Source organism: Seriola dumerili, unplaced genomic scaffold, assembly GCF_002260705.1.
Source record: "Seriola dumerili isolate Sdu_G_001 unplaced genomic scaffold, Sdu_1.0 BDQW01000621.1, whole genome shotgun sequence".
Lineage (NCBI taxonomy): Eukaryota > Metazoa > Chordata > Actinopteri > Carangiformes > Carangidae > Seriola > Seriola dumerili.
In genome coordinates, this window is record NW_019174876.1 from 1442602 (window position 1) to 1469591 (window position 26990).

The 26990-nt window shown below is 41.7% G+C and overlaps 1 protein-coding gene across 2 annotated transcripts in view; it reads left to right on the forward strand.

The window, feature by feature from the left end:
• Nucleotides 1-26990, forward strand: part of ntn1 (netrin 1) — a 61189-nt gene that overhangs the window by 10385 nt on the left and 23814 nt on the right. For both annotated transcript variants that reach the window (XM_022765030.1, XM_022765029.1), the window contains exon 2: nucleotides 24366-24554. In XM_022765030.1, the coding sequence (XP_022620751.1) occupies nucleotides 24366-24554 (189 nt within the window). The remainder of the gene's footprint in view (nucleotides 1-24365; nucleotides 24555-26990) is intronic.

Genomic DNA, 26990 nt, shown 5'->3' on the forward strand with positions numbered 1-26990 from the left:
AAGGCTTTTGTATTTGTAACAGCTCAGCGTTTGATTCAAGGTGAAAGTCCTGGCAAAAACCTCCCTGCTAACAGTAACACTGCTCGCCGACAGGACCACCTAGCACGAGCGTGAGCACATCGGGCCCAAAGCAGGGGTCCTTAACACTCACAGCTACAGACGATTAATGGCGGGATGAAGTTACACCCTTACACGGCAGCCTGTTGTGTAGATCAGAGCGCCCCCCGCTGTTTCTGTAGCACACTGCTGTCGTCATCTGAGTCAACTGCAACCAGCTGGAACCTGCGTCCTACGAGAAAAGTGTGTGGTGGTTGATTAAGTTGTAAATATTTACACTGTAGATGCAGATAAATTTGCAGACACAAAGTTACTCTTTACTCATATTAGATAGAACTGCACTTGTTCAGGTTAATCTGCTCCTCTACTGTTTTTTTTTCTGCATCTGTTCTACACAGTCTTTGTCTCTCTCTCTCTCTTGCTCTCTCACATACATACTCACACACACACAGAGTCGGAGAAAGCACCTGTGACAGATCAAGGAGAGTCAAACAATTTCATTTTGCGTCAAACACGCTCACACGCTGCCAGAAGAAAAAAAATAAAAACCTTCACTGGAATTCCTTCTGTCTGTGTTTGTGTGTGTTGAATAGCTGACTGTGATTTATCACCAATGTCTTTGTCTTTCCCATATAAGTCATGGCACAGACTATGTGTGTTGTGTGTGTGTGTGTGTGTGTGTGTGTGTGTGTGTGTGTGTGTGTGTGTGTGTGTGTGTGTGTGTGTGTGGGGTAGCCAGTAGGTCACCGGAGGTTTGAAGCACCCGGTCGTCATGGATGCCATCAAGTCACAGTTGTGTGTGTGTGTGTGGCCTGTGATTGTCTATATAACCAACAGTAATACAGGCAGCCAAGAGTCATACATCAGTTCTTTATCTTTGTCCTCTCTCAGCCTCTTGGACCAAACGAGCTGGTAAACAAAGCAGCATTTGCAGGCAGCAGGTTGACACGGTTGCACAAAGAGATCTCAGTCAGCAGAGGTCAGCACAAAGTAGACAGATTTACAATAATCTTGAGGACAGGATACCCTGCAAGCAGGGCTCTCTCTCTGGTTGATGTGTATGATTTCTAGTTAAAACTTAACCAGTTCACAACTTGTTGCTGGAAATCAACAGTATTGGCCTCATGTTTGCGGTCGGGTCTTGGCTGGCTGTGTGAAAAAGATGAGCATGGATTTGATTTCTGTGACGAACCCAAATTCAACTTTTCGAAAGTAGTTATGTATTTGATCGATTTAAACATTCTGTGGCATTTCCCCAGTGAAAACATCATTTTTTTCCCCTAGAAAATAGTTAAAAACATAATCTTTGGAAGCAGCGCTCAGAAATCTCATCTACATTTGAGATGATGAGATTTTCCTGAAAGAAAGTAACACCAAAGTAGTGACCTATGTGTGTATTTGTTTGGTTGTGTGAAGTGGAATGCAGATTTCTGGGAGGGTACTTAGGGGAAAGTTTGTGGGGTCATCTCAATTTGCCAGGGGTGATCCCAGGTTAATCCATCACTCATTAGCTCTCACAGATAAGATGCATTAGTGGGGTGAGGGGCTGTGAGTCCCCCCCCCCCCCCTCGCCTCTCTTTTTTGTCAGACAAGAATACACAATGTTCTCCCAAGAAATGGAGAGCATCTGATAGAATAAAGCCATGCCCAACACTTCTTTTATTAACCCCTTCCCTTGCTGCCTCGGCTCCCTCTGGGACAATACAGCCAATTAATTAGGCTCCATGTCCAGCTGAGAGCAGAGAGAGGAGCTCAGAAAGCACTGGCCTCAGCTGATTTAGCTCCTTTCTACAAGGCTCATTACAGAGAGAGAATATAGGGGCAACCTGGTGATAGAGACACAGAGTGAGAGAGTGAAGGAGGGTGAGCAAAAGAAAACAAGACTAGGTCAAAACCTAGTATAGGGCTGGACCGTGTCGGAGGCTATTTGCATTCTGCCTGGTGTCAGCCGGTTTCAACCCTTAATCTGTTTGCTCCTCTCCTCCTCTCTGTGCTCGCCTATACAGTATTTTAATACAATAAAGCTGTTCTCATTTACACGTTTTTCTGTTTCTGTCATCAGACAACGGAACAAGTACGAAATAGTGACTGAAACTTGGCCCATTAACACTACATGTTAACTTCCAAGCCATTTTCTAAGCTGCTGCTCTGCTGCTACTAAACTCCTGATTTTATAACCACGACGTCGTCAGACAAAATCACCAAACACATAAGTTAAAGACAAAGACTGCGCTGTGACTTTGGCTACATGTAATCGTAAAATGATCACTCAGGGAGAAAGTTAGAAGAGACAGAACATTAGGGTGTTTTCACATATAGTCCTTTTTAAACAAACTAAACTCAGTCCAGTTAAAGTGCACCAACAGAAAAGAGACTCAATTCTTTTTACGTTGTGAATTTATTTGAAAGGGGTCCCAGTTCGCTTTATGGTTCACTTCATCTCTGATGGAGCCTCAGTCCTCTCTTTTTGTTCACAGTATAATTCCTTTCCTACCTTTCCTGCTTTGGATTATGGGTAGCTTTCACTTGGAACAAGGTGGCAGCTGCTATATTTGTATTATCCCTCTGGTATTTGGTTAAATTAGGGATATTGTATTACTAAACTAACCAGTGGTGGAATTGTGATCACTCAGTCAGTCGGTCAGTCAGTCAGCGACATTCATGATTGTAGCACTGGCCCCTCTGTTGTGGTGAGACGGGGAGAGATAAAGACAGATAGGCTCTTGACTCAGTGTGCTACCAGTAAATGCTATTTAAATAGCTTCCACTGCTGCTGCTGGGTCTTGGGGTTGCAGGATGAGGGCTTCCTTCTGAGGTAATATGGGATTTGTAATATGCGTGTGTGTGTGTGTGTGTGTGTGTGTGTGTGTGTAGCAGGGGCTCCTCAACAGCACCCCCTCCTTTAGTGGAATAAGTCATCAGGTTCCCGTGTTGAGTCCCCTCTCTGCTTCTAATAACAAAAGGCCCCTATCACTGGAGGATGACAAAGCAAACAAATGGGCCTAATTATGGGCGGTCGATAAGGAAATTATAAGGAAATTGAGTCATTAATGGTAATATTTGTGTTATGAGATGATAGTTTGTGGTGAAAATCCATTTCCAAAAAGGAGGCCCCTCTGTGTTTTCTCTGAAGCCTGGACCCCAGTATGACACAGGGAGAAAAACTTGGCCCCAGTCTCCTGTCCTCTCTTTCTATCTCTCTTGCTCTCTAACCTTAAGAGACACTTGCAGATATTGAAATGATTATGTACCAGGTCTCTGTAGATATCCAGATGTCCATCTGACGATAAAAAAAAAAACTAAAAAAAAAAAAAAACTTGGAGAATACATTTCACCTTCTTCCCTTCGCCCCTTGAGATCCCCTCTCTTGTTTTGGTTGTATTTTTCTTCTCCTATTTTCTCCTGCACAGTCAGGACAGGTCGTTGGCCGGAGATGAAAGTTGAGGTGGAGCATGAGGGATAACCGAGGGAAGATGATTCTCGTGTCTCTCAAAGTCTCTGAGGAGGACAGAAAGACTGGGGTGAAGAGAAAGGTAGATGGAAAGAGGGATGGAGCCCAGCCAGAGGTCGCTCCGGCTCTGCCTTATCTTAGTTTGTCTGTGGAGATTCTCAGTCGTATATGTAGGTTAACGGTTATCTTGACCTACTATTGTCTAAGCCAACTGGTTGCTTTGACTGAGTAGCTGTTGACATCTCAGTACATTTATTTCCAATGCAGTTTCATTTTTACTATTGATGTTAGTATCTTGAAACAAGATGAATAGTATCACTGAGACCAAGCAGCTTTTGAAGAAAGAAAAGTCTTGGATAAAACTTTGCATTTGCAACAGATTAGATAATATCACCTTTTTAACTCACAGGTGAAATCAGATTTATCTTTAATTTGACATCTAATTTTTATAAAACTTTTTGCTGTTTGTTTGTGGGAGTAATTTAGTATTTGTAAGAATAGGTGGCTGCTCATATGCGTTAACTGGACACTTGACATAGCTGTTGACAAAATGTATCAAATGTATCGCAGTCTTCAACGGATCACTGGACCACGAGTCTTAAAAGTGGATCCATCAGCTGATATGATTGAAAACCCCCGAACCAGCGAGTGTAAGTGACCCTTGAGTTGTTTTTATTTCAATAACTTTTTTTTTTTAGGCAAAAAAAGAAAGAAATTTCTCCCTGAACCAAGAATAAATTTGTGACATACTGCATTACAGTTGTCAGGCTTAAACCCCAGATTGTCTTGTCAGAATAGTTGGTAACTGCTTTGTCAGACAGACACTTAAGAGAAAATAAAAACTCACCTCAGCAGTTCTTCTTTAAAGCCTGCGGCCTTTGTCCTGCCTCCGGTGACAGCCACTGTTTCATTATCCAGGAACATCGAGCAGCACAGCTTCCACTTTTAGAAAGAAAAGACAGTATTGGGTTTCTGTGAGGGCTTTCCATAGCAGTGGGCGGGAAATGAAATTAACTCAGAGCCCCAATAACAAACAAGGTCAGTGAGAAAATAAAGAATGAGGCGATAACAAACAAAGATAGAGAGAAAAAAGAAACACCAGAGTGGGATTTAAGGAAAAGAATAACAGTCGCTAGTGTTTGGGTTGCAGCCTCGGCCAGTGACCTCATCGGAAATGACACCTCTCTTGCCAACACAGGATTTCATATTTTAGACACAACAGTGTAGATTACAGTACAATGGGCAAGTTGTGAGTGTGTTGACAGGAGGGTATGCGCACAGATGGGAAAATAGATATTTGAAACAAGTGGGTTTGAGTTTCTTTTTTTTTTTGAAATATGCAGCTATAAAATATGTTATAAACCCTGACAGCATGATCAAGTCAATCCATATCAAATGTTGGGGAACAGCCCTCTGCTGGGGTTTCACTACTTCATAAATCAGCTGCAAGGTGTTAAGACAAAAAACCTGCACCAAGTGGCCAAAGTATTTTCTGAAGTCATTTTCATTAGATTAAGTTTAAGTGGCCTATTTGATAATTATCGTCAATTTTCCTGGGCCCACCGGGCAGCGCAATCATCCTGTAGCTGAGAGCCAGTCTCCTGCCAGAGCAAATATAAAGGAATATCTACAGAATCAATAACACATTGGGGGTAATATTATTCTTGACATAAATTACACAACCACTTACATTTCACTGCAAAGCACAGAGGGTTCATCAGCCAGTGAGCTTACAATAGTCGTAGTATTCGGATGGAAACCTGTTAGGCCTGAGCCTCTTTTCTCACATCGCCCTTACACACTGATAATCTGTTTAGCTTTTTGAAATATTCTTCCTCCTCCTCCAGCCCAGCAGCATCTCTGAGTATCATGTCCATATTAGACGATTCTGCACCTCAGAAAAAATGTGTTTAGTGCCAACGCAGAAAGTAGTGTGCCCCGGTCGTAGCCAGGAGGAACGTGAATGTGCGGAGGTTGTATGAGTGTGTAGCGGCAACCCTGTATCCTAAAGATGATGTTTTTATACAACTGAACTGCAACAGCAAATATGTTTTCTAGAAAAACATAATTGCGCACAGATTATGTTTTCCATTAACGTAATGAGGAAATGTTGGTAATTTACATTTACATTTTATATTTACATTCACTCATTTGGCTTTTATCCAAAGCAACTTTTAAGTGAAGGACATCAGTAAGCCACAGTGCAGTAGGAAACCTTGGTGTAAATATTAAGTACTACATCTATTTAATAACTGCAAGATTATATTAAAGAAGTGCACCAAAAGTGCACAGTATGACTTGAAGAGAGGGAGGGACGCTCCTGCTCTGATAGAATTCAGTAGTTTGTTCCACCATCGGGGAAACACAGATGAGAACAGTCTGGACTGAGATTGCCTCGTGTGCACAGATGGTATCAGCATGCGTTTTGCAAGTGGCAAATATGGTGATTTTGAACATGAATGTTCATAGACAACACATTAGTTTTCAAAATATCTAATCTCACTGTACAATATCCACTTGTAGTAACTACAGCATTATTAAGCTATTTTATAGTTATGTTTAGGCTCTAATTGGGCAATCAAAAAACCCTGCACACTGTTTGACTCTCACCAAACAATCTAATGCGTTTCAGTACTAGACTTTTATCAGGAAAAAAAAAAAACAAGTTTTTTTTTAATTTACTAACTAAAAGATCTCTGAATATCAGGTGTCATTTTTGAATATTCCTGCACTTTCATACTAGAACGTGTCAGTCTTCATTCAGTTATCCATGTGTCCTCGCTCTTTTATCACACGGGAGTGTGTGTTGTAGCTCTGCAACATTTAACTGCTGCAGCCTTCTGAAACAAACTTTGAACTTTTGGCCTATAGCCTTGTCTGAATAAATCCTCATATGAAATAAGACATGAGACAAATAAAGAGGCGTCCCCTCTCCTCCTCGGTTTCATCTTCTATGTTAGAGAGCGCATCAATAAATCCTCAGCTCATTTCCCTCCCTGACAGACGAGCGCCGCTGCCTTTTCATTCAGAGAACGCTGTTAACCTTCTGTTTACTTTCCTTTCCACAAAGATAAGACTTTCTTTGTTCTTTCTTTCTAAGTTTCAACTTGCACTTGCTATTATCTGAAGAATAACAACCATTGCCTCTTGTCAGGTTATTATTTCAGCAAAATTGTGCTTTCATTGCAAAACGCAGAGTTTATTCTCAGTGTGTGTCAGCCGTTTGCTTGCTCTGGCAAAGGCCAGTCCTCCCCTCACTAATTGCCTTCTACCGATGTCTAAATTACAATGAGGTTTTGGGTTTCGGGATCAGAGGGGTCTCTTTTCCTCCATCTCCACTTCTCCAACTGTATCCTTCCTGCCTGAGTCAGAAGTGTCACATTTGGTTACAGAAGATATAAAGTGCTGCGAATTTTGCTAGAAAACAGTTTCCTCTAGAAAAAAAAAAAAAAAGAGAGAAATTAGAAGGGCTACTGTTCCAACTTTGCAATTAGAGCAGTGGATGTATGTAAATGTGTGTGTGTGTGTATACGTACCAGCATGTGCGCATGAGGGCCTGATTCGTGCTGAGCAGTAGGCACTATGCCACAGCAGAGGAGTTCAGTGAATGTGGTTCTGGAGCCAGTACAGTAAAAACATCTCCGCTCCATCAGTGTCAGAAACAATCTGCATGGACTAAACCAGCTGCCAGGCTGAACCCCCGTCTGCTGGAGCTGCCGCACGATGGCATTTACGCTGATAATCAGTCGTGCCGAAACTTTACAGAGTTGTTGGCAGACTCTGATTCTTGACGGAAGCCGGCTGTGAGATGTTGCGTTGAGCTGAAGTGGATGTGGTGTAGTAAATAACGTCAAGGTAATAACCACAGAATGACGACAAAGTGACAACGGGAATCCCTTTTTAAAATATCACAGCAGAGTGACTGACACACATGCATGCAATATTTAATGTCTATGTATAAGGTGCTGTTTTTTTTTAAATATAGATGGTATAAAATAAAATTCTTTATGATTTTTGCAAATGTAGTTAGAGTGAAAGCGTATTGAATGAATATGTCCTCACAGACAGGAAAATGCTTGCTCTTCTAACTCAAATGAACAAAATTTGGCTGAATTAATATCAAAATATTTTGATTTCTTTTTTTTCAGATCAGTCAGTAATTAAATCAGTCAGTTGTGGTGGATTCAGTCGGTGCAAAAACTGAAAATGTTTGTAAGTGTAACCACTTAAAAACATTGTCTTTGCATATCTGCTGATGTATATACTACACATAAAAGAAAACTTCAATTCCAGTAATACCACCTGTTTAATATTTATGGTTGCAGTAAGAAAGCGGAGCTCCATTGAGGTGTGAGCTACCAGAGGCCACCCACAATACCTTGCTTTTTCTACACCTACTTCTTTCAACTTGTCATCATCATGCGATCACTGTGCTCGTTGTATAGCTACACGACAAGTGATTTACATGATTAATTTAAGGGCATCGATGCTCGACAGTTCACCTCTTCCTGCATCGACAGCATCATGCTCCTGATGCTGTTGGATCATGACTCACGATAGCTGAGGCTGAAATACAGAACTTCTTTTCAGAGCCCAAAGACAACATGTTCCATAAAAGTGATGCATATGCATGCACACACACTCTTGCCACATTTTGATCCTTTTGATCCTCTCCTTCTCTTTGAAACGTGTTTCATTATTTGGCCTCTTTGTTCATCGGCACTTTCTGTAACTGAACGTGCTCTCGTTCACTCTGCCCACGGTTTACTACGGCAAACGTGCTTATATTAAGCTCATGATTAAAGTTTGGTCTGACCGGATCAGAACAGATTATGATCAATTCACAAAATTGCCAGTCATTGCTAGTGACTCAACATTAATCATATCCTGCAGCATGTAGGTATCCGTTGAGTTCATCTTGTCACTCACAGGTGTTCCCTGTCCATCACAGTTATTACTCATGATTTTCCTGCTCCAATTATGTGCACAGGGCATCTTGTTCACTGGTTCTGTATCCTTTATATCTCTGCCACAGCCTTAGCAAAGTCGGTTTCTTTGTGAGCTCATCTCTCTCCACATGCAGCTCCACTCTCTGCTGCCTTTTCCAAGAAAAACACCTGAGCTGTGTCAGAAGCAATGCCCGCTGCTGGCTTCACACTCCATTGTAGCCGGAGAGGACTTTTAAAGAACATGAGGGGAGAAAACAGACTGAGTCCTCCCTGCCCTCACACACTCAAATGTATAGGCTACACACTGAGGGGTTTAAATAAAAAAATAAATAAAAAAAGAGGAGCTCAGGACATTGAGGAATTCAGGTTAAAGGTCAAGGCTGTGCAGTTTTGAAAATGGTTGAGAGCTGAGGACAGTGTAAGGAGAAGGGGAAAATGAAAAGAGGACAATAAATGTGTCACAGAAGTGAAGGAGCTGTGCTGTGGGGTTTCAGATTTATGGTTTCCAGCAGCTTCCTGCTCACTCCCTCCTCTGGAAAGGAGACTGCTCTTGACTTGGTGGCAAGAAGTCAAAAATGTACAGTGCACACGCACGCATACACACACACACACACACACACACACACACACACACTGACCTCTTCAGCTACACTTCCCTCATCATTCCCCCGCATGCTGCTGTCTGCATAAAGTCTGCCTTTAAGGCCAGATGCAGTAAAGAAGTGCGATATGTACCAAGACGATTAGTGACCCCAGGTTCTGATTTATCTTGGCTGAGACAGTTTAACATCTCTCTGATTGCGCACTTTGACAACCCAGCCCCACTGTCTGTTTACATTCTGCCTTCTTCTGTAAACTGTAGCTGGATAATCACGACCTGCTCCTGAAGTGCACAGTAACTTTTATTCATCCACGGACAGCTATGTCGTCTTTTACATTCATATACTGTAGGTGTATAAACTCCATCCTGGGAGCTGTACAATACATTTTTTCCTCCTACTGCAGAGCTGCAGAGTTGTTAAATGCCCTCATACTTTCTCCAGTAGTTTTTTTTTTTTTTTGATTCAAATCATCTTCTGGTTTTCATTTGTATGTGAGTAGGTCAGTGTCTGATTTCAACCAGCTTGTGTGTGTTAAAAGCCCTTTGTGTTACGACTGGAAGCACACACGTGCAAAACCACTACTGCACACTGACACTAAAACGGCCATTTCTGCAATGAACTCCTGCAGTCACAATGATCAGAGATGGATGTTGAGATGATTTTTTTTTTTTTTTATTGCAACCTGGTCTTGAGCCAAACCTGTCCCCTGACAGTGTTATTAGTGACTGACAGATTGTAAAAGAGCTACAAAAGGTCAGGTAGTGGAACTTCGATTCATTGTGAGTTCCTCCAGGAGGGACGGACTCAGAGGGATGGAGAGCAGGAAGAAGAGCAGTGTCTTTTTTTTTTTTTTAAAAGGACTGTCTTGTTGAGATTTATATCTTTTCCGTTCCATCTCACCACTCCTTCGTTCCCCTTTGTCACTAGATCAACTTGTGTTTTAGATAATTCAAACTTAACTCTCCTCTCCTCTCCTCTCCTCGCCATTTTCATGGCTTATAAAGTTTATAGAGAAATTTGTCTCAACGGTCAGAGTACCACTCACTAATGACATCTGCAGCAGGAAAGGCCCAGTTTTCCCCAGAGGAAAAAGGAAAAGAGGAGGAGGAGGGTCATGGCCCATTATGGAGGAGTGGTAACTTAGTAATGGGGACTTGAAAAAGGAATGTGTGGGGTGTGTGTGAAGGTCAAAGGTTTCCCACCTGCTTAGCATGGCCATGGTGCTGTGGTTGCTAATGAGCCTACAATAAAATAGTGCAGAGCTTAAATTTAGCATTTACTGCTCAGTGAGGTGAATGTTTCTGGAGACGCAGAGTTTTTTTTTCCCTGTGATCGTGAGCAGCGTCGAGTAATGAGAAAGATTACATTGTGTCCATGTTTGCTGAAATGATTGGAGTAAACATTCAGTCTCAAGTTTTAAGACAGCGTGGATGAGAAGTCCATAAAGTGCTCCGAAAAAGATGGAAATTGAGTATCTAGATTAGACAACTAGGCAGTTTCATCTGCTGATGAAGATCTTGCAATTCTGTTGAAAGCTCCAGAACAGCAACTGAGTGGACCTTGTAGTGATATTTTTGTCAACTGCACTGTCAAGAACAGGGGTGGACATGGACATTTACTTGAGTACTGTACCTAAGTTTATTTTTTCGAGTATCTGTACTTCACTTCTGACTTTTACTCCACTACACTTAAAAGACAAATATTGTACTTTTGACAAATTTTCTTTTATTTTGAAAATGTGATAGATCATACACCGTGTTCATCACAGGAGAGAAATCTTTATCTGAAGTTCATATTTGAAATTTTAGATTCCTTTGGTTTTAAATGTTTGCTGTGTTTACCACGACCAGACTTCATCACATCAACGTCATCAAGAGATATGAAAACAACAATGGCTCCTTTTGTTGATTCAATGTGTTTTTATGGCCATTTCTATTGGTATGTATCTTTTATATCTACAGGTTCTGTAGATTAAAACCTGTTAAAGTCATTAGGTTCTGTAAATGTGGAACAATACAACAATGTGTTGACATTAAAAAAAATTACTTTTGATACTCAAGTACTTTTAAAAGCAAGAACTCTGGTACTTTAACTCAAGTAAAACTGTGACTGAACGTCTTTCACTTGTGTTGGAGTAATATTTGACCAGGAGGATCTATACTTTGACTCAAGTTATGGAGGTGGGTACTTTGTCCAGCTCTGGTCAAGAATGAGTCTCAGTAAAGGGTGTAGCTGAGAGGGAGGAATTTCCATAAAATCACCTGTATCAATAATTTGCATCGTATCGTAGAAACTTCCGAGAAAAATGTATCCAGATTGGCTTATGCAAAGTGGGAGTGGAAACCATAAACGTTCAGTCAGTAGAAAGAAATCCAAGTGAGCGTTTCTATCTCATCCCTAATCTGAGACTCATCTGCTTACCCTCAAGACTGAGTCAGTCCAATGTGGAAACACTTACCAGAGCAAGGTAGGGAGTGCCTTCTCCCACAGGGCTCTTCTTCATGTACTGTAGGTAGAAAAAGTGTTTGGGGAAAAAAAGCAAGCAAGCAAGAAAAAAAGAAATGGTGAGCCATTATGATGGCTGATGAAGATATCCAGTGTCTTTCCTTTGTCTTGCTCCGAATCACAAATGAGGAAACACTCTCTTGTCTTTTCCTGCCCGAAGGGTCGAATTAACTCATCTAATCTTCTAATCATCTAATCTTCAAACACTGTTTATTTTCTCAGCTCACAGCTGCCAATCAGTGTTGGCCAACTGCATTCTGCTAAAATATGCCGGATTTAAAATCTTTAGTTAACTTTGTTGGAACAGAGTGATTGCCTTAATTGCAGAGACTGTGGGATTAGTATGAATCACAGCTATGGAGGAGCGTGGAGTTAGCTCAGTGTAAGCTCTGCCTCATTGTCTAGCACTGACAGCACCGGCCCATCCCTGCCAGCCTCAGGGCCAGCAACGCGCAAGACGACCTGCCAGAAGTTTTGTGAACCCAAAACACTATGGATCTGCTAGTCCCATAGAAACCAAACTCGCGGGGTAAATAGACTGGAGGTGATGTTTGACATGAGCATGGAGAGCCCTTGTTTAGGGAAGATTTGGAGATCTGTCTCGAGTGTTTCCGATGTGCATCCTCTCAGTGAAAGCCCGTGCAGCGCTCGCGGATGCGTGAGGCTCTAGGCAGAGGAGACAGGGTTAGGTAATGGCTGGATGTAAAACAATAGGGAGCAAAGACTGTGGAGAAAGGTTATTATAGCTGGCTTTGACAGCCAGTTTGATGGCAGGGTGCTGCACTGCGGTTGCAAACCATTGCACAATTGATTTACAGCTAATACGTGAGGAGGAGGAGGAGCGAAGTCTCAAATAGTTCACACTATGATTATCAGATCAGACACTGATGGCAGGAAGAAATGTCAGCCACTTGTTTCAGTAATCCGCCCTTACTTACTCTGTAAAGGAAACATTGCTCCATCAGTCAAACACAATACATTTATACAGCATTCCCACTCCGAGCCCTTCAATAAAAACCCAACCGCTCTCATAAGTGAAAACAGAGATTTTTGGTCTTTCTGCTACGGGAACTGTAAATCCAGTTAGTTCCAATCAGCATCACGCTCAGGAAGGGATCTTTTCTTATCGTGCCACTACATCCGTTCACACATGAGGTTCCTGAACATCGAGGTGATGCAGCTCTGCCAACTCTGTCAGGCCAGGTTCCTTAAAGATTTATGTGTAATAGAAACGTACAGGCTGCATTCACCGTCTAAAACTCTCTGGCAAACACCGTACTGTCCTGTTTGGTTGTATTATGTTATCACACAGCGGAGCGTTGTTTGGAAAGTTTGCGCAGATGCTGCTCAGAGCATCGCATCGCTCCTAAAGCTGTCAGTCGCTCACGCTATTAAGACAGCTGCTCTTAGTGGGTATTGTTCGGTGGGGAGCTATGGGGACCTGACAGGCCTAAGGAATCTTTATTCACCCTAAAGACCCTTTCACCGCTATAGCCCTGAATAGGACCTGCCAATGTCATCCTCCACCCATGGCATTTTTATGGCATAGCTGACATACACACAACGCACTCTCGTCAGCCCCTCCGTTGCTCTAGCCGGGCTCCCTTTATTCCCGCACTGTATGTCAGCTGTTTTTTTTTCCCATAGACATGAATTGGAGGAGATCTTTTCCAGGCAGCGCCACTTTATCTCGGAATTACTCACGCAAACACTCACATGGAGACACACACTTTAAGAGCGATGGGCGCACAAATAAAGACAGATGGGCAGAGAGAATCTCTCTCCTCCCCGCCTCCCCCATCCCTCTCTCTCTCACCCTCTCTCTCTCATGCAAGTGCACAATTTTTCACAAACACACGCACGCACACCTTCTCACACACACACACACACACACCCCCAGACACACACTGCTCTATACACACCACTCAGACAAAAGACCCTTGATTACTCAGCAAATGGATGCACCACTGATCACAGGCCAGCCCTTTTACAAACTGGCCTATTATGCGGTCTCAGCGTGGGGTGGAAGTGTTGCAGGGGCCCAAGGCAATGTGCCTGTGGAGGGCTGCAGTACTCTGTATGTGTATGTGTGTGTGTGTGTGTTTGTGTGTGTGTGTGTGTGTGTGCGTGCACACACGCATCGAGGCTGAGAAGTGCTCCCATGCTGCGCAGCCTAACGAGAGGGCAGGTCAGCCATTAAATGGGCACTAATGCGGGAAATTGGAGGCCATTAGGCCTTTCTTTGTTGTTGTGCCTCTGTGTGGCTAGTTAGACTCTTGAAAAAGGAAAGGCCTTATTAGCCCCCACATGAAGACAGAGAGTGAATATATGGGCCATTTAACTCAGCACGGAGCAGGCTGGCCTGCTGCCGGAGGCTGCTGCAGATTGTAAGGTGGTTTGTACACAAATGTACAGTAGACGAATTAAATAATGTTAATGTTGTCAAAGGCTTTACAATCGCATCTGTGTTTGCATTTCGAAAAGTTTGCAGGTAATGCTGAAGCAGAAAAACAGGACAAAAAAAATCTTCTATTGTGCACTTGTGTTTTATCCCCTCTAATGGACACAGACAGGCAACTAGAGCCAGCAGCTTCACGCCACTTCCATCAAGTGGTTTTCTGCTGTTTTCAGAGCAGAAAATAGTTCAATTCAATATCAGCATGTTTCACTCACATGGCCATGAGGCACCTGAGAACTCACGATATTTCGCAGATTTAAAGCACATTTTCTTTTTCTCTCCCTTCACTTCAGAATATAAGACCAACATTTTGAAATTTAACTAAATTTTAATTGGATGGAAAATCTGAGCTTTATGTGTATTGACGGCCTAATCAGAGAGAAAACGATGCCTTTATGAATGTATTTGCTTCAGTGTAAATATGCATGGCCTAAGTATTTTTCGAAACACTAAAATTTAGCAACAGTGCAGTTTGTTGCCAGCTATTAATGAACGTATTCAAGTCATCCAGGTTACGTAAGATCTGCCACCCTGTGTAAATTGAAATGAAATGCAGAGAGATTAGTACAGCAGAGGATCAAACAAAAACACAATTACAAATGGATAAAAAACAGATATTAAAATAATAATTAATAATAATTCACAGATTAGATTATCACCACAAGGTCTCCAGTCACTTAGATATTTATTTCATTTAATAAAATGGAACTTAAATTAGGCAAATTGTTGCTAAGGAGATGTTATGGATCCTGAAATTGTCAATTAACAGAGCAAGAAATTGTTTTTCTGTTTTTAATAACACAAAATATCAGTTTCAGTTACATTCTGTATATTCAGTACATTTTATTTGTACGTTTGTAAGATTGTTCTCATGGTTTAAATACAGTCTCCTGTGCTTAGATGGGACTTGTATAGTTGTGGAGTTGTGCCCTGCTCTGCTCGTATTTACTTTGCAGTCTACTGTAAATCCGTTGCTTAACATTAACCTTCGCTCCACTGCTAATAGCTTCATGAGGGATCCCTGCTCGCACTGAAGCAAGGCGGTTCTCACAGCTCTTTAATTGCGTCGGTCTGATAATCAGACTACGTTTTATCACCCACTGACAGAGCATGCACTGTAGGCTCTGCCTGTATGCGCTGGGAATTGCATAATTTTGCCCAAATATGAGAAAACATCTGAGTGTTAAATTATGAAATAAAGACAGGAGAAATAAATAAACAGCCTGAGTGGTATGAAAAAGGGTCAGACAAGTGAGTGAAGGCTGCTTGACTGCGAATGGAATCTGTCCACTGGAAATCAGTCCTCACCGCATATTTAATCTGCCTTTGATAACCCTGCAGGACTGATGAATATTCTGTATGACTTGATCTCAATTAGCCAAGTCTCCTCGAGTCAGGTTTGGGATTTAACAAGCAGCAGACTGATCTCTTTCCCTCCCTCTGTCCACTTCACCCAGATTTTTCTTCCTCTCTATTTTCCTCATTCTTTCTCACTCGCTTTCTCATTCATCCTTGCTTCAGCGTCTATGAGACTAACGGCTTATTAAAAATACAGCGGGTTATGAAAAATGGCCTTCCTTTGGGGGGGGGGGGGGGGGGGGGTTGGGGGGGGGCAGCTGAGATCCAGAGTTTAGTTGGGGTCATTAGAGAGCGAGTGAAGAAGGCTAGAGGGCTCACAGGGGGCTAAAGTGTTGCAGCTAATTGGCTGCAATAAAGGAATTAAATTAGCCTGACATAATCTCTGCAGTGGGCGCCTCATCCATGCTTTGCCTTCCCTCTTCCCACTCGCCTACGCCCTTGCACCATCACCCCGGAGTTTCATGGCATTCCCAGGGTGCTCCCCAATACACACAGACTAGGTCCACACACCCATTAGAGTTAACCCCAGACTCCCCAAACATCAGCACCCGTCTTCCTCTCAGAAATCCACTCTCTCTCTCTCTCTCTCTCTCTCTCTCTCTCTCTCGTCTTCTCTGCTCCTCTCTCTCTCTCTCTCGTGGGCACCTGGAAGGGTCCATTGTTTCATGAAAGCTGTTTTGACGTTTTCAGAATTAATTCCTATTTTTCAGTCGACTCTATCATGTTATATTTGTTCATATTGTTGGTATAAAAAAAAAAGAGATGGCTTGTTTTTGTCACAGTGCAGTTTGGTTTTTCCAAATTTCAGATGTTCACCGCAGATCTTGCAAAAGCAAAAAAAAAAGAAAAAAAGAAGAAATTTACAGTCATGGTTTCTGGTTTGTCAAGCACGTTGAAAGTTTTATTGGTGTTGTCTTGTTTTTCTCTCTTCTTATTTTACTGTGAGTCAAAATATGAAATTTGTGGTGAAAACATGGCACTGAGCAGAATTTTAGAATGAGGAGCTGAATGCATATTGAAGAAAAAAATTTATGGTTGAACGCGGCGTTAAGATGTGTGTTTATCCTTTTGAACGGCAATTAAATCTTCTGTGGAAACATTTTATGAAAAAGAAAATAATTTGCTTCTTTAGAAAAATGAATTGAGGCGTTAATGGCAAGTGACATTTATATAAAGCCGTAATTGTATCTAAAAAGAACATCAAACACAAAACACTGAGTTGTGTATTTCATCTCTCATCTCAATCCCTCAAATGCCTTCAATTAGCTTGCATTTATTTGGAAATTCCCGCCTTTATCACGTCAGTGTCTGGGTCAACAGACACAAGATAAAACAAGCATTGTTCTAAAAGAGGATAAATAAACACTTGAAGACGGAGCCTGGAAACAGGAAGCAATTAAATTAGCCGTTGCCACAAAACAGATTGAAAAGTCGATGTGTAGCAGAGGACAAAATATTCCGTACATCTTGGTTACAGCGTGAACATAAATATTTCTGTGACTTCGCATCATGCAGTGTTTTGGTTCAACTGTTATTATGGAGGCTTTTCCAAAAGAAAAAAAAAAAGTGAAATTCTTCAGTTGTTTTGGGAGAAACAGTCATTATCAGTGAGGGGGCGATTATTTCTTCATAGTGAGATGCCATCGTCGGTGACTCACATTTTCTTCATTCGTGTGGTCCGACATCAGTCGAATGTGAGGCACAACTAGAGGAACCTGTCACCAGGACCGTGTTTTTAAATCTCTCCTCCCTGAGAAAAATATCAACAAGGAATTCATCTGGCCTCAAAATTATTGTTTGTGATGTCTGTACTCTAAAAGAAATGCCAGACATTGAAGGATAATACCTTTTTATTTATTTTTTTTGTATTTTTTCTTTTGTCATTTTGTTGCCAATTGTCCTATTTTTAAAACTTTTTTTCCAGCTGCTGTTTGTTTTCACTCAGTTATATAAGGATTTCAGGTCATTTACCACCTTTCAGTCTTCTACAGTTTTAAAAAAAACAAACAATATAACTTTATCATCTTTCATTATCACAGTGTTTTACCCTGATGAGGCCTTATGTTACACACTGCCTCCTGTCAGCAACTTAGTGGAACTAAGTACATTTAACTCAAGTGCTGCACTTGTGAATTTTAGATACTTGTGCTTCACTTTGACTATTTACATTTCAAGCCAATTTATGTTTCTATACCACTACATTTAGTCAACAGCTATAGTTACTTAGATATGGTAACAAATTGTATGGTAAGATTTCAAATGGTGCTATAGAACTTATAAAATAGGATGCATTGTTGTAGATTAAACAGTATTGCCACCTCAACCAACTGTAACAGTAAAACTGCTTACCCATTTATGAATCAATAATAATGATAATCTAAAGATAGAATATATAACACCTTTATAGACTGTAATAAACACATTTTGCTGATAAAACTTTTACTGTAGTAACACGTTCAATGCGAGACTTGTATTTTTACAGTGTGATTTTGCTATTTTTACTTAGGTAAAGGCTCTGAATACTTCCTGCACCACTGCTTGTCAATTACTTTACAGTCTCATGATGTCACACAAATGTTTGGCAGATTTATGTTTTTTATTTCTCTCCAAGGCAGCAGTTAATTCCTAGCTGTCTTAAAAATGAGCAAAAACAAGTTAGTCTTGTTTGGCACCAGTATCAGCAAAAAATAAATGAAAATAAAAAAAATGCACCCAAACACAGCAATTTCCTTGACTTGCCTTCATGGCATTTACATCTTGTGCCTGTGTGTGTTAGTTACACATCAGGTGTTCACACACTGGATCTGTGAAATGGATCCGTGTGGGGTTTTGTGTTCGACACACATCTGATCCTGTGTTTGGCCATGACAAGCAGCAAATCTCACAAACTTTCCCAGCATGTGTGTCACGTTTCCTCGCCAACCCGACCCCCAGACACAGAGAGAGAGAGAGAGAGAGAGAGAGAGAGAGAGAGCAGCTGCCTGCAGGTTAGCAGGCCAGAGGGCAGCTCACCCGAGCACTGTGCATCCAGCTACAGTGCGTGTGTTTTTTGTGTCTCTGTGAGGGATGCTTCACGGACTGACATCATCTAATTAAATGCACCATAGGGAGAGTATCAATTGATCCAAATATGTTGGTGCAAACTTTATGAAAACATTTGCAGAAATGAGTTTCGCTTTAACCCCCCTCCACCCCAAACATAGTAAAGACAGGAGACACCCAATATATTCTTTCATTTTCTCTGGTGGGGGTTTAGAAGTTAATCTGATTACATTTTTCAGGGGGGAACCCACTGGATTAAAAGTAAACTCTTCATGTGTAGACTCCCCTTGGTGTTTGTTTAAAAGCAGCGGCCAGAGAAGCAGAGCTTTCTGCCAGCCCCCTGCTCGCAGGCGGTGGTGTTGGGTTTTGGTATTCTGTCCTGTTTGGGTGAGCGCTGGAGGTGCCGGCAGCTGGGAGGCTGACAACTCCTGAGAGCTGTGGAAAAATAACCGACTCAACAGAGCGCATCACCTCCACAGACCTCACAAAAATATCTGATAATTTATAAAGCTTTTTTTTAATTTTTTAAATCTTGTTTATGTCTTTACAATCAGAGAAGTGAAGAGCCTGCAGCTAGAGCAAATCCAGCGTGTGGATTTGGAAAGTGGCAGTGATCAGCTGTGTCTCTTTAGAACAAATCGAGGATGTGACAGACATCGCTCAATTCCCAGGCTTATCGTAAGTACGATGAGCTTAACCTCCACCTCCAGCTCTGTTGGTTGAGTTTTCCCTCTAATTAGCCGAGGGAAAGCTGCCTCTGTGCTGCTACGGGCCTGAGGTCAGTCGATAGAGGCTGGGAACCACTCAAAGAAACTAATTAGCCAACTTTCCAAAACACACGCAGACACCGCGCTGGGGCCCCGGGTCTCCTAAAATGTGCGGGAAACAGCAACACCCGATAAACAAATCAGTTTCCTGTTAAATTCTGCAGTTGGAGGTTAAAATTTTCTAACAGCTGCAGCTTTTTGTCATTTCAGATACTTGTGGTCAACATTGCAGGAGGTGTTGAAAAGCTTTGGGTAAGCTTAGCTTCATCCAGCTAATTCAATTACACTCGTTTTAGAGGTATCACTTCACACTTCCTTTTACTGCTCACCTGGGGGCAGTTACAGGCGGCCACTGACTCACTAATCCGGCCTGAAGCAGTTCACTTGATTGAAAACAGGCTGAAAATTTTAGGGTGTCGTATGAGTTCAATTTGGTCTTTGTTAACATTAATTATCAAAATAAAAATTCAGCACATTATAATTTACAAAGCTACTCAAATAGTGTTTGATAGGTTGTTATGTTTTAATAAGAAATAATTAGGACTTTTTTTTCTCTTTTTGCATTTTTTCTGTTTATATTTGTAGTTATTCTAATTCTTATGTAGTTTACTGTTCTCATATTAACACAAGGAATAAATGTTGATTCACTGGAAGCTAGGACCAAACGTGTGTGTGTGTGTCTGTGTGCGCATGTGTGGGTTGTGTGAATTCTTTGTTTGCCATGAAGGTGTGCGAGCTGATTGCTTGGCTGAAATAAACTATAGCTCAGCTTTTGTGTCTCCACTGAAGGGCAGAAACCCTGAATCCTGCTGGTTGTAAAGAGCAGGTGTGAGGAGTGTTGTGCGAGCGTGCGTGTGTGTGTGTGTGTGTGTGTGTGTGTGTGTGTGTGTGTGTGTGTGTGTGTGTGTGTGTGTGTGTGTGTGTGCGTGTTACCGTGCACCAATGGTCCTCTTTGCCATTGTTTGTCACTGTTATCGCAACGCTTCTCCTGAAAAGAGATGGCAGGTATTTCAGCAGCAACAGAGAGCAGCGTTTCCTGAGGTGTTCGTTCTGACTGTCTTACTGTTTTGTAGGGAAATGAAACAGAGGAACTTTCTAGCCCTGGGACAAATACAGTGCTATGTGCTCAGGATTTTTTATTGAATGGGATGAAAAAAAAAAGGAAGAAATTTTTATGTCTTTTCTTTCTGTCTGTCATTTTGGAAGTGATGGACTAGTTTTAACTAAATGCTCTGCGATATTTTTATCTCAGTTTTTAAGTTTTAGACGGTACCAGGAATGATGTCACCGGTTGCTTGTGACTGCCATGTTTTATGTCACTGTAGTCCAGTTTAATTTTGCGAGAAAATAAAAGCAGCTGCTGCTCCAGTAATATTTCTACCACTGCATTAAGCTGTGCTGATGCGGTGCTATTTAAATGTACAGATACTGTTGACAAGCTGTGTTTTCTTCTGCATTCTTAACAGTGACATTTACTTTTTTAATCCTACACAAAATTCCTCGTAATATTTGTGAGATGAACAGGTATTGACTGAATCTGATAAAATACATTAAATGCAGAATTTGCAGTAGCAGAGAAACCTTACATCATAATGTTATCTTTAAAGATGAGCTGATTGCTTGATAGAGAATAACGAGAAGAAACAGGTAACTCCGCATGAATGGATAACACTGTGATTGTGATGTCTGAATGACAAGCGGGTGTTTTATAACCTCGCAGGAAACCTGATAAGCTCGTGCCAGACAAATCACATATCGCCTTACAAAACTTCAGTTGTTCTTAATCAAATGTGCCTTAATTTGGACGAGGCTATGATGATGTCATTTTTAAAACAGTCTGCGCGCATGAAACACTTGGAGTTTTGCCAACTACAACACAGTTTCCTAAGTTTTCTTCTCTGTAGACAGTGTAAGGGGTATTGTGTGAACAAGCTTACATCATGCCACAGTGTCAGTGAGTTTAGATAAAGTGTTTCTCACTCGTCTCCATTATCTGAGATAATATCCTACCTTCAAACACAATGTGGCCCTCTGCCCCACACCTTCACATCCAGATCGTATACTGTCTCTACAATAACCAACATGCCTTCCAGGACAACCACATTATCCTCACTGGGGACATGTAGTCCGGTAGGCTAGAATTCCCCCTGTCTTCATTTTTTTGGGTAGGTGTGAAACAATCTTTGTAGTGTAACAGAGACGTGTCTGCAGGTCTGAAGCCGTGCACTGATCCTCCACTGGCTTTACTTCTCTATACAGTGATCCTTGTTACCTGCAGGCGAGCTCACAGATAGCTTTCACCAGCTGTGGCCCAGAGCTGGACTGACAGCCGGCTCGAGTTTTTCAACACACTGACACAGATCATTTGAGAGCTGTCTAAACAGGGACAATTTGAATCCATTGTGTTATTCTATGATCTTTGTGGCTGTTAGTCAGAAAATATCTATGAAAGAAAGAAGGTTTTATGCACCTTTATCTCCATAACCTCTTTTATATGTCAACGGTCCTGTGCAGAGACACACACTATCAGGTTGTGGCTATCAGTGGGCTTTAGGGGTTTTCCAGTGAAGCGAAGAATCTGCTCTGCTGTCTGAAATGCTAACAACATGAGTCATGCACAGGTGTAAATCTAGCTTTAGACAACAATGAAAACATCAGATCTGTGTCACTTTAAGGAAAAAATAGGTCTAAATCCAGTCAGGTGAGTCCACAGGAGTAAAGATGATCGTTTTAACCCGAATCTCCTCTAACTGAAACATCACAAAGTCTTATTTCCACAGCAACTATCAAGTAAATATCATCATGTTGTTGTCTCATTGTATTAAAAAAATGGGCTCATGGGCGAATCAGGGCCATAACATACTAAAGCTTAGGACCAACAGTCGCATGCAGGGAGGGAGTGCAAGCAGACATATCACTAATTAAACCCCTGCTGTCCTGCAGGAAAAGCCAAGTCACAGCTGATAATGCACAGATATTCTAGTGTGTGTGTGTGTGTGTGTGTGTGTGTGTGTGTGTCTGTGTCTGTGTTTGTACGGTATGTCTATTTTAGAAATGATATTGTAATTAGGTTCTTGGAATCTCAATGGCCTGAAACCAGACACACATCCAGAAAACATACACCCAAAAAACTCTCACAGTAAATACACAGACACAAACACTCACACACAAAGTCATGTCTCCTGGACTTCAAAGGACATTACACTGACTTACATACATAGAGATTTATTCTAATCTTAACAACTCACAACAACATACAACTTTCCTTACCCTATCCATTAATCTAAACCTTAAATACCTATACCATAACCTTAAATATGGGATGTGGACTCGCTTCTGGTCCCCATAAGGAAGACAAGTCCTCATAATGTGTTAACCAATATGGGTCCCCACAACATGCGTAATACCCGGACTATACACACACACACACACACACACACACACACACACACACACACACACACACACACACACACACACACACACACACACAGATCAGTGAGAAGCCAGGTTGAGGGATGCAGGGGGGAGTAAGAGCTGGCCGTATGACGGGTAGATGATGAAAAGCTGTGTGAAGAGGTGGTGCAGAAAAACATGGACAGATGAACCAACCAGGGGACCCCCGTTGGACCCAGATAACCCCCATTTCCATACATACACACACACACACACACACACACACACACATACAGTACAGTATGTACCCACACACTGTATCAGAAGTGTTGCTTTTAATAATGCATGAATGTGTCTGTGGTGTTGCTGGAGGACCGGTGTCTCGGACGGCCGGCCTTAATGAAGTTGGGCATGCCTGCCTCACTCTGCTGCCAGAAAGTCATGAATAAACATCAGCCGGATAATTAAACTCAGCAACTGGCAACTGTACTCATCAGTAAACAAGCAGTGAGAGTGAGAGGTCCTGCACATGCTCAGAGGGATTTGCAGGGAATGGAGGAATGGTAATACCAGGCCTTCACTTTCTGTTTAGTACAGTATGGACCCTGGAGAGTGGGAGAGGACCTTGAGGAAAAGTAAAGGGAAGCATTTGACAGAAAAAGACAGAGAGAGAAACAGATGAGAGAGGGATGCTGTGTTTGACCTCATTATCAGAAAAGTTCAAACTCTCTTGCCCTCATATTGGTATCAATGATGGTTCTGCATCAAGCCAGTCTCGTAAATATAATATACTACAGCAACAAAAATACTAATTTCTGACCAGCTGGCAGAGCAGCTTTGAACTTGTGTATCAGTATCAGTAGTTTAACTACCATTATAAATGAGTGCGCAGGAAGAAAGAAGCAGAATTTACTGAAAAGAAAAAAAACCTTTATCAAACATTAATGCACCAACAGGACTCAAACTGTCACATCAGCTGACCTAAGCCGTAGTGGAAGATGCACTCTGATCTTTTACATGAGTGAAAATAGCAACAGCACAGTGTAGAAATACTCTGTTACAAGTAAAAGTCCTGCATTCAGAATTTTACTTTACATTCAGTCTGCACCAAAATACACTTGAAGTACCGAAAGTAAAAGTAATCATTATGCAGAATGGCCCATTTCAGAATAATATGCCGTATTATGTCACTGGATTATAATTACTGATGCATTAATGTGTATGTCACTTTAATGTTGCAGCTGGTAGAAGTTGGGGCCATTTTAATTATTTTATATACTTCTGGATAGTTTGTGAATTTTCCCTCAGGGATCAGTAAAAGTCTCATTTTAACCTATGATAACACATTTGAATTTACTTGTTGATTATTTTTTCTATTATTAATCTAACTTTGCAAAGTAACTAGTAACTAAAATTATCAAATAAATGTAGTGGAGTATTTTATATCTTATTATAATATAATAATTGGGCCTGAAGTGTAGTGTAGTACCTGAATAAATGCATTTAGTTACTTTCCGCTACTGGCTCTAAGCACCTGCCATCCTCACCACTCGCTGTCAGTGATTTGCTCAAACAAGTAACCTAAGCTCAACAAAACTGCCCAGTCTGTCATTAACCTCTGTTAAAGTGTAAGCTGCCAAACCAGGCTACAGCACAACAGATTAATGTAGTAAAACACGGTCATCATTCACCAACTATTAAATGAATTTGTTGTCAATAACTGGAATTTGATTCAAACAAATAGAAACTTATTTGCGTCCTGTTTTGTTTCCTCCGCAGCCTGTAACTGCAACCTTCACGCCCGAAGGTGTCGTTTCAACATGGAGCTGTACAAGCTGTCGGGGAGGAAGAGCGGAGGAGTCTGCCTCAACTGTCGCCACAACACAGCAGGTCGCCACTGCCACTACTGCAAGGAGGGCTACTACAGAGATCTGTCCAAACCCATCTCACACAGGAAAGCCTGCAAAGGTACAGTGCTGTTTTTTTATCCCTCTTTTGTTTTCTCTTTGGCCACCACAGTCACAGCTGGTCAGGTGGCCATTTTTGAAAGTTAAATTACATAATAAGTTATTTAAAAAAAAAGTTATATTAAAAAAAAGTCAGTAGAGATAAAGAAATTAGTCCTTATACAGAAAAGTTTTAAAATACATGTTGTGCAAAAAGCCAAATTTAGGATTGTATTTTGTTTTGCTGTTTAAATTTTTTTTTTTTTTTTTAAATCTTATCAAAATATTTATTAAAGAATATAGAAAAACATACACACAATACTTGCATACTCAATACAAGCCACTACTGAAATTATTTAGGTCTGAAACGAAACAGTTTTAGATGAATTACAGTAAGTGGGGGGAAGCCGACAGTCTTCACATTCCTGAGCCTGTCTCACCTTCATCTCCCCCTGTCAGCGGAGATGAGTTGAGGGTCTGTCGGGATTGTGGAGGTCGTGGTGGTATGGGCGGGTTGGGCTGGGTGTTCCCTCATCGACACTGAGTTATTTGGCTTCATTCGGGTGGGTTAAGGAATGACAGGACAAGCAAAACAAACAGAGCCGAGGTGCGAAGTGATCCCCTGATGCAGGTCAAAGATGAACGAGAAACCCTGGAAGATCGGTGGAGGGGCTGCTGCAGAGACAAGGAGGAAGGCGAGGCTAAAGTCAGGTTCAGAGGGGCGGCAAGAGAGTGAAAAATGGCAGGGAGAGAGGGAGGGACGGATGAAGGGTAAGGAGAAGAGGAGGAAATGAGGAGGACCAGAGGGACACACCCCCACGCAGGTGTGCTCACCACTCAGTGCTGGGATGAATTGCCTGCCATCAGCCCTCACCGTAGCTAATAAGGGTCAAAGAAAGAGAGGAGGAGGAAGCGGGTGGTGGTGGTGGTGGTGGTGGTGGTGGNGCAAGAGAGTGAAAAATGGCAGGGAGAGAGGGAGGGACGGATGAAGGGTAAGGAGAAGAGGAGGAAATGAGGAGGACCAGAGGGACACACCCCCACGCAGGTGTGCTCACCACTCAGTGCTGGGATGAATTGCCTGCCATCAGCCCTCACCGTAGCTAATAAGGGTCAAAGAAAGAGAGGAGGAGGAAGCGGGTGGTGGTGGTGGTGGTGGTGGGGGGGGGGGGTATGTTTTCTCACCTCTTCTATTGCTGCAGGGAAAGATAACAGGAGCTGAATCCCTGTGCAAACAAGCCCGGAGACACCTCAGAGTCGCTCCGTAAAGATACAGCTTGCACACACACACACACACACAGAAATACACGCATACCTGACTGAGGGTTTCAGAGCGCCCACTTCCAAAGGCAACGCATGAGGGAATATTAGCTGCCTGCTGACAGTTTAAGCCTGAGTTTTCTTATATCATTCACCAGGGAGTAAATAAATAAACTGACCAAATCTGCCAGTTTGCATTCTTTGGCATGTCTGAAGAGTAAAACAAAAAAAAAATTAAAAAAAATCTGATGTCGGTTGAGACGAGAAAATAATCTATCAGTTCCCAATTTGCACCTTTTCCCTTTTCGGAAAGTACATTTTTCCATGATGACATACTTAGTGCTGCTGTAATAAAAACATTTGTCAAACATGTCGCATTTAGTCTCATTAAATTCCTGACATCCAGCAACCATTTCAAGCACGTTTCATTCTCTGCATGCACGCAAATTCATAACAAAGCTCTCTGACAAATGCATCCATTTATTCACCCCTGCAGCCGCTCATGAGTGATATTCCTAAACTGACATTAACACCCTCTGTGGCTTTGGGCCCATTCTCCTGTCGAGCAGGAATGCAAACAGACATTCATCACATGGGGACGTTGTGTATCATTAACCCTTATCCTCTGCTGTGTCTACCAGGCGAGCTAATTGTGGAGATTTAACCTCTTTTTTTTTTGTTATTTTTACATCCCTTCTCATGTGTCCAAGACTTGATTCTTTCAGCATCCCATAACTCACTTTCATGGGGGTTCGTTTCTCGCAACGGAAAAATTAGATGCCTCAAGGTCGTGCTGTGCATTTCTCCACAGAATTAAGAGACATTTGTTTCTTTGCGCTTGTAGATAAGAGAGACACTTTACAATATACAATAGACAAACTAGAGCATAAAAGCATAACTGCTAATTAGTAAGATGTGCATCAAAATACAGCTTTTATTCCATTCAGGTAAATAATGTTTGAATTTATCATTTTATTATCATTATATCACAATTTTCTCAATTTTACACATTTTAGATGATAGAGACCTTCACATTTTCAATCAGCATACAAATGATGAATCCATGATTGCAGACTGTTTTTTTTCATGACTTTTTTCTTCTTCTTTTTTCCTGCTTGCACTGGCAAGTCTCTCAGTGTGCTAACCACTGAAATGAGAGAGCTTGCAAGCAGGCAGAAGAGAACAAATGCATTAACGGTTC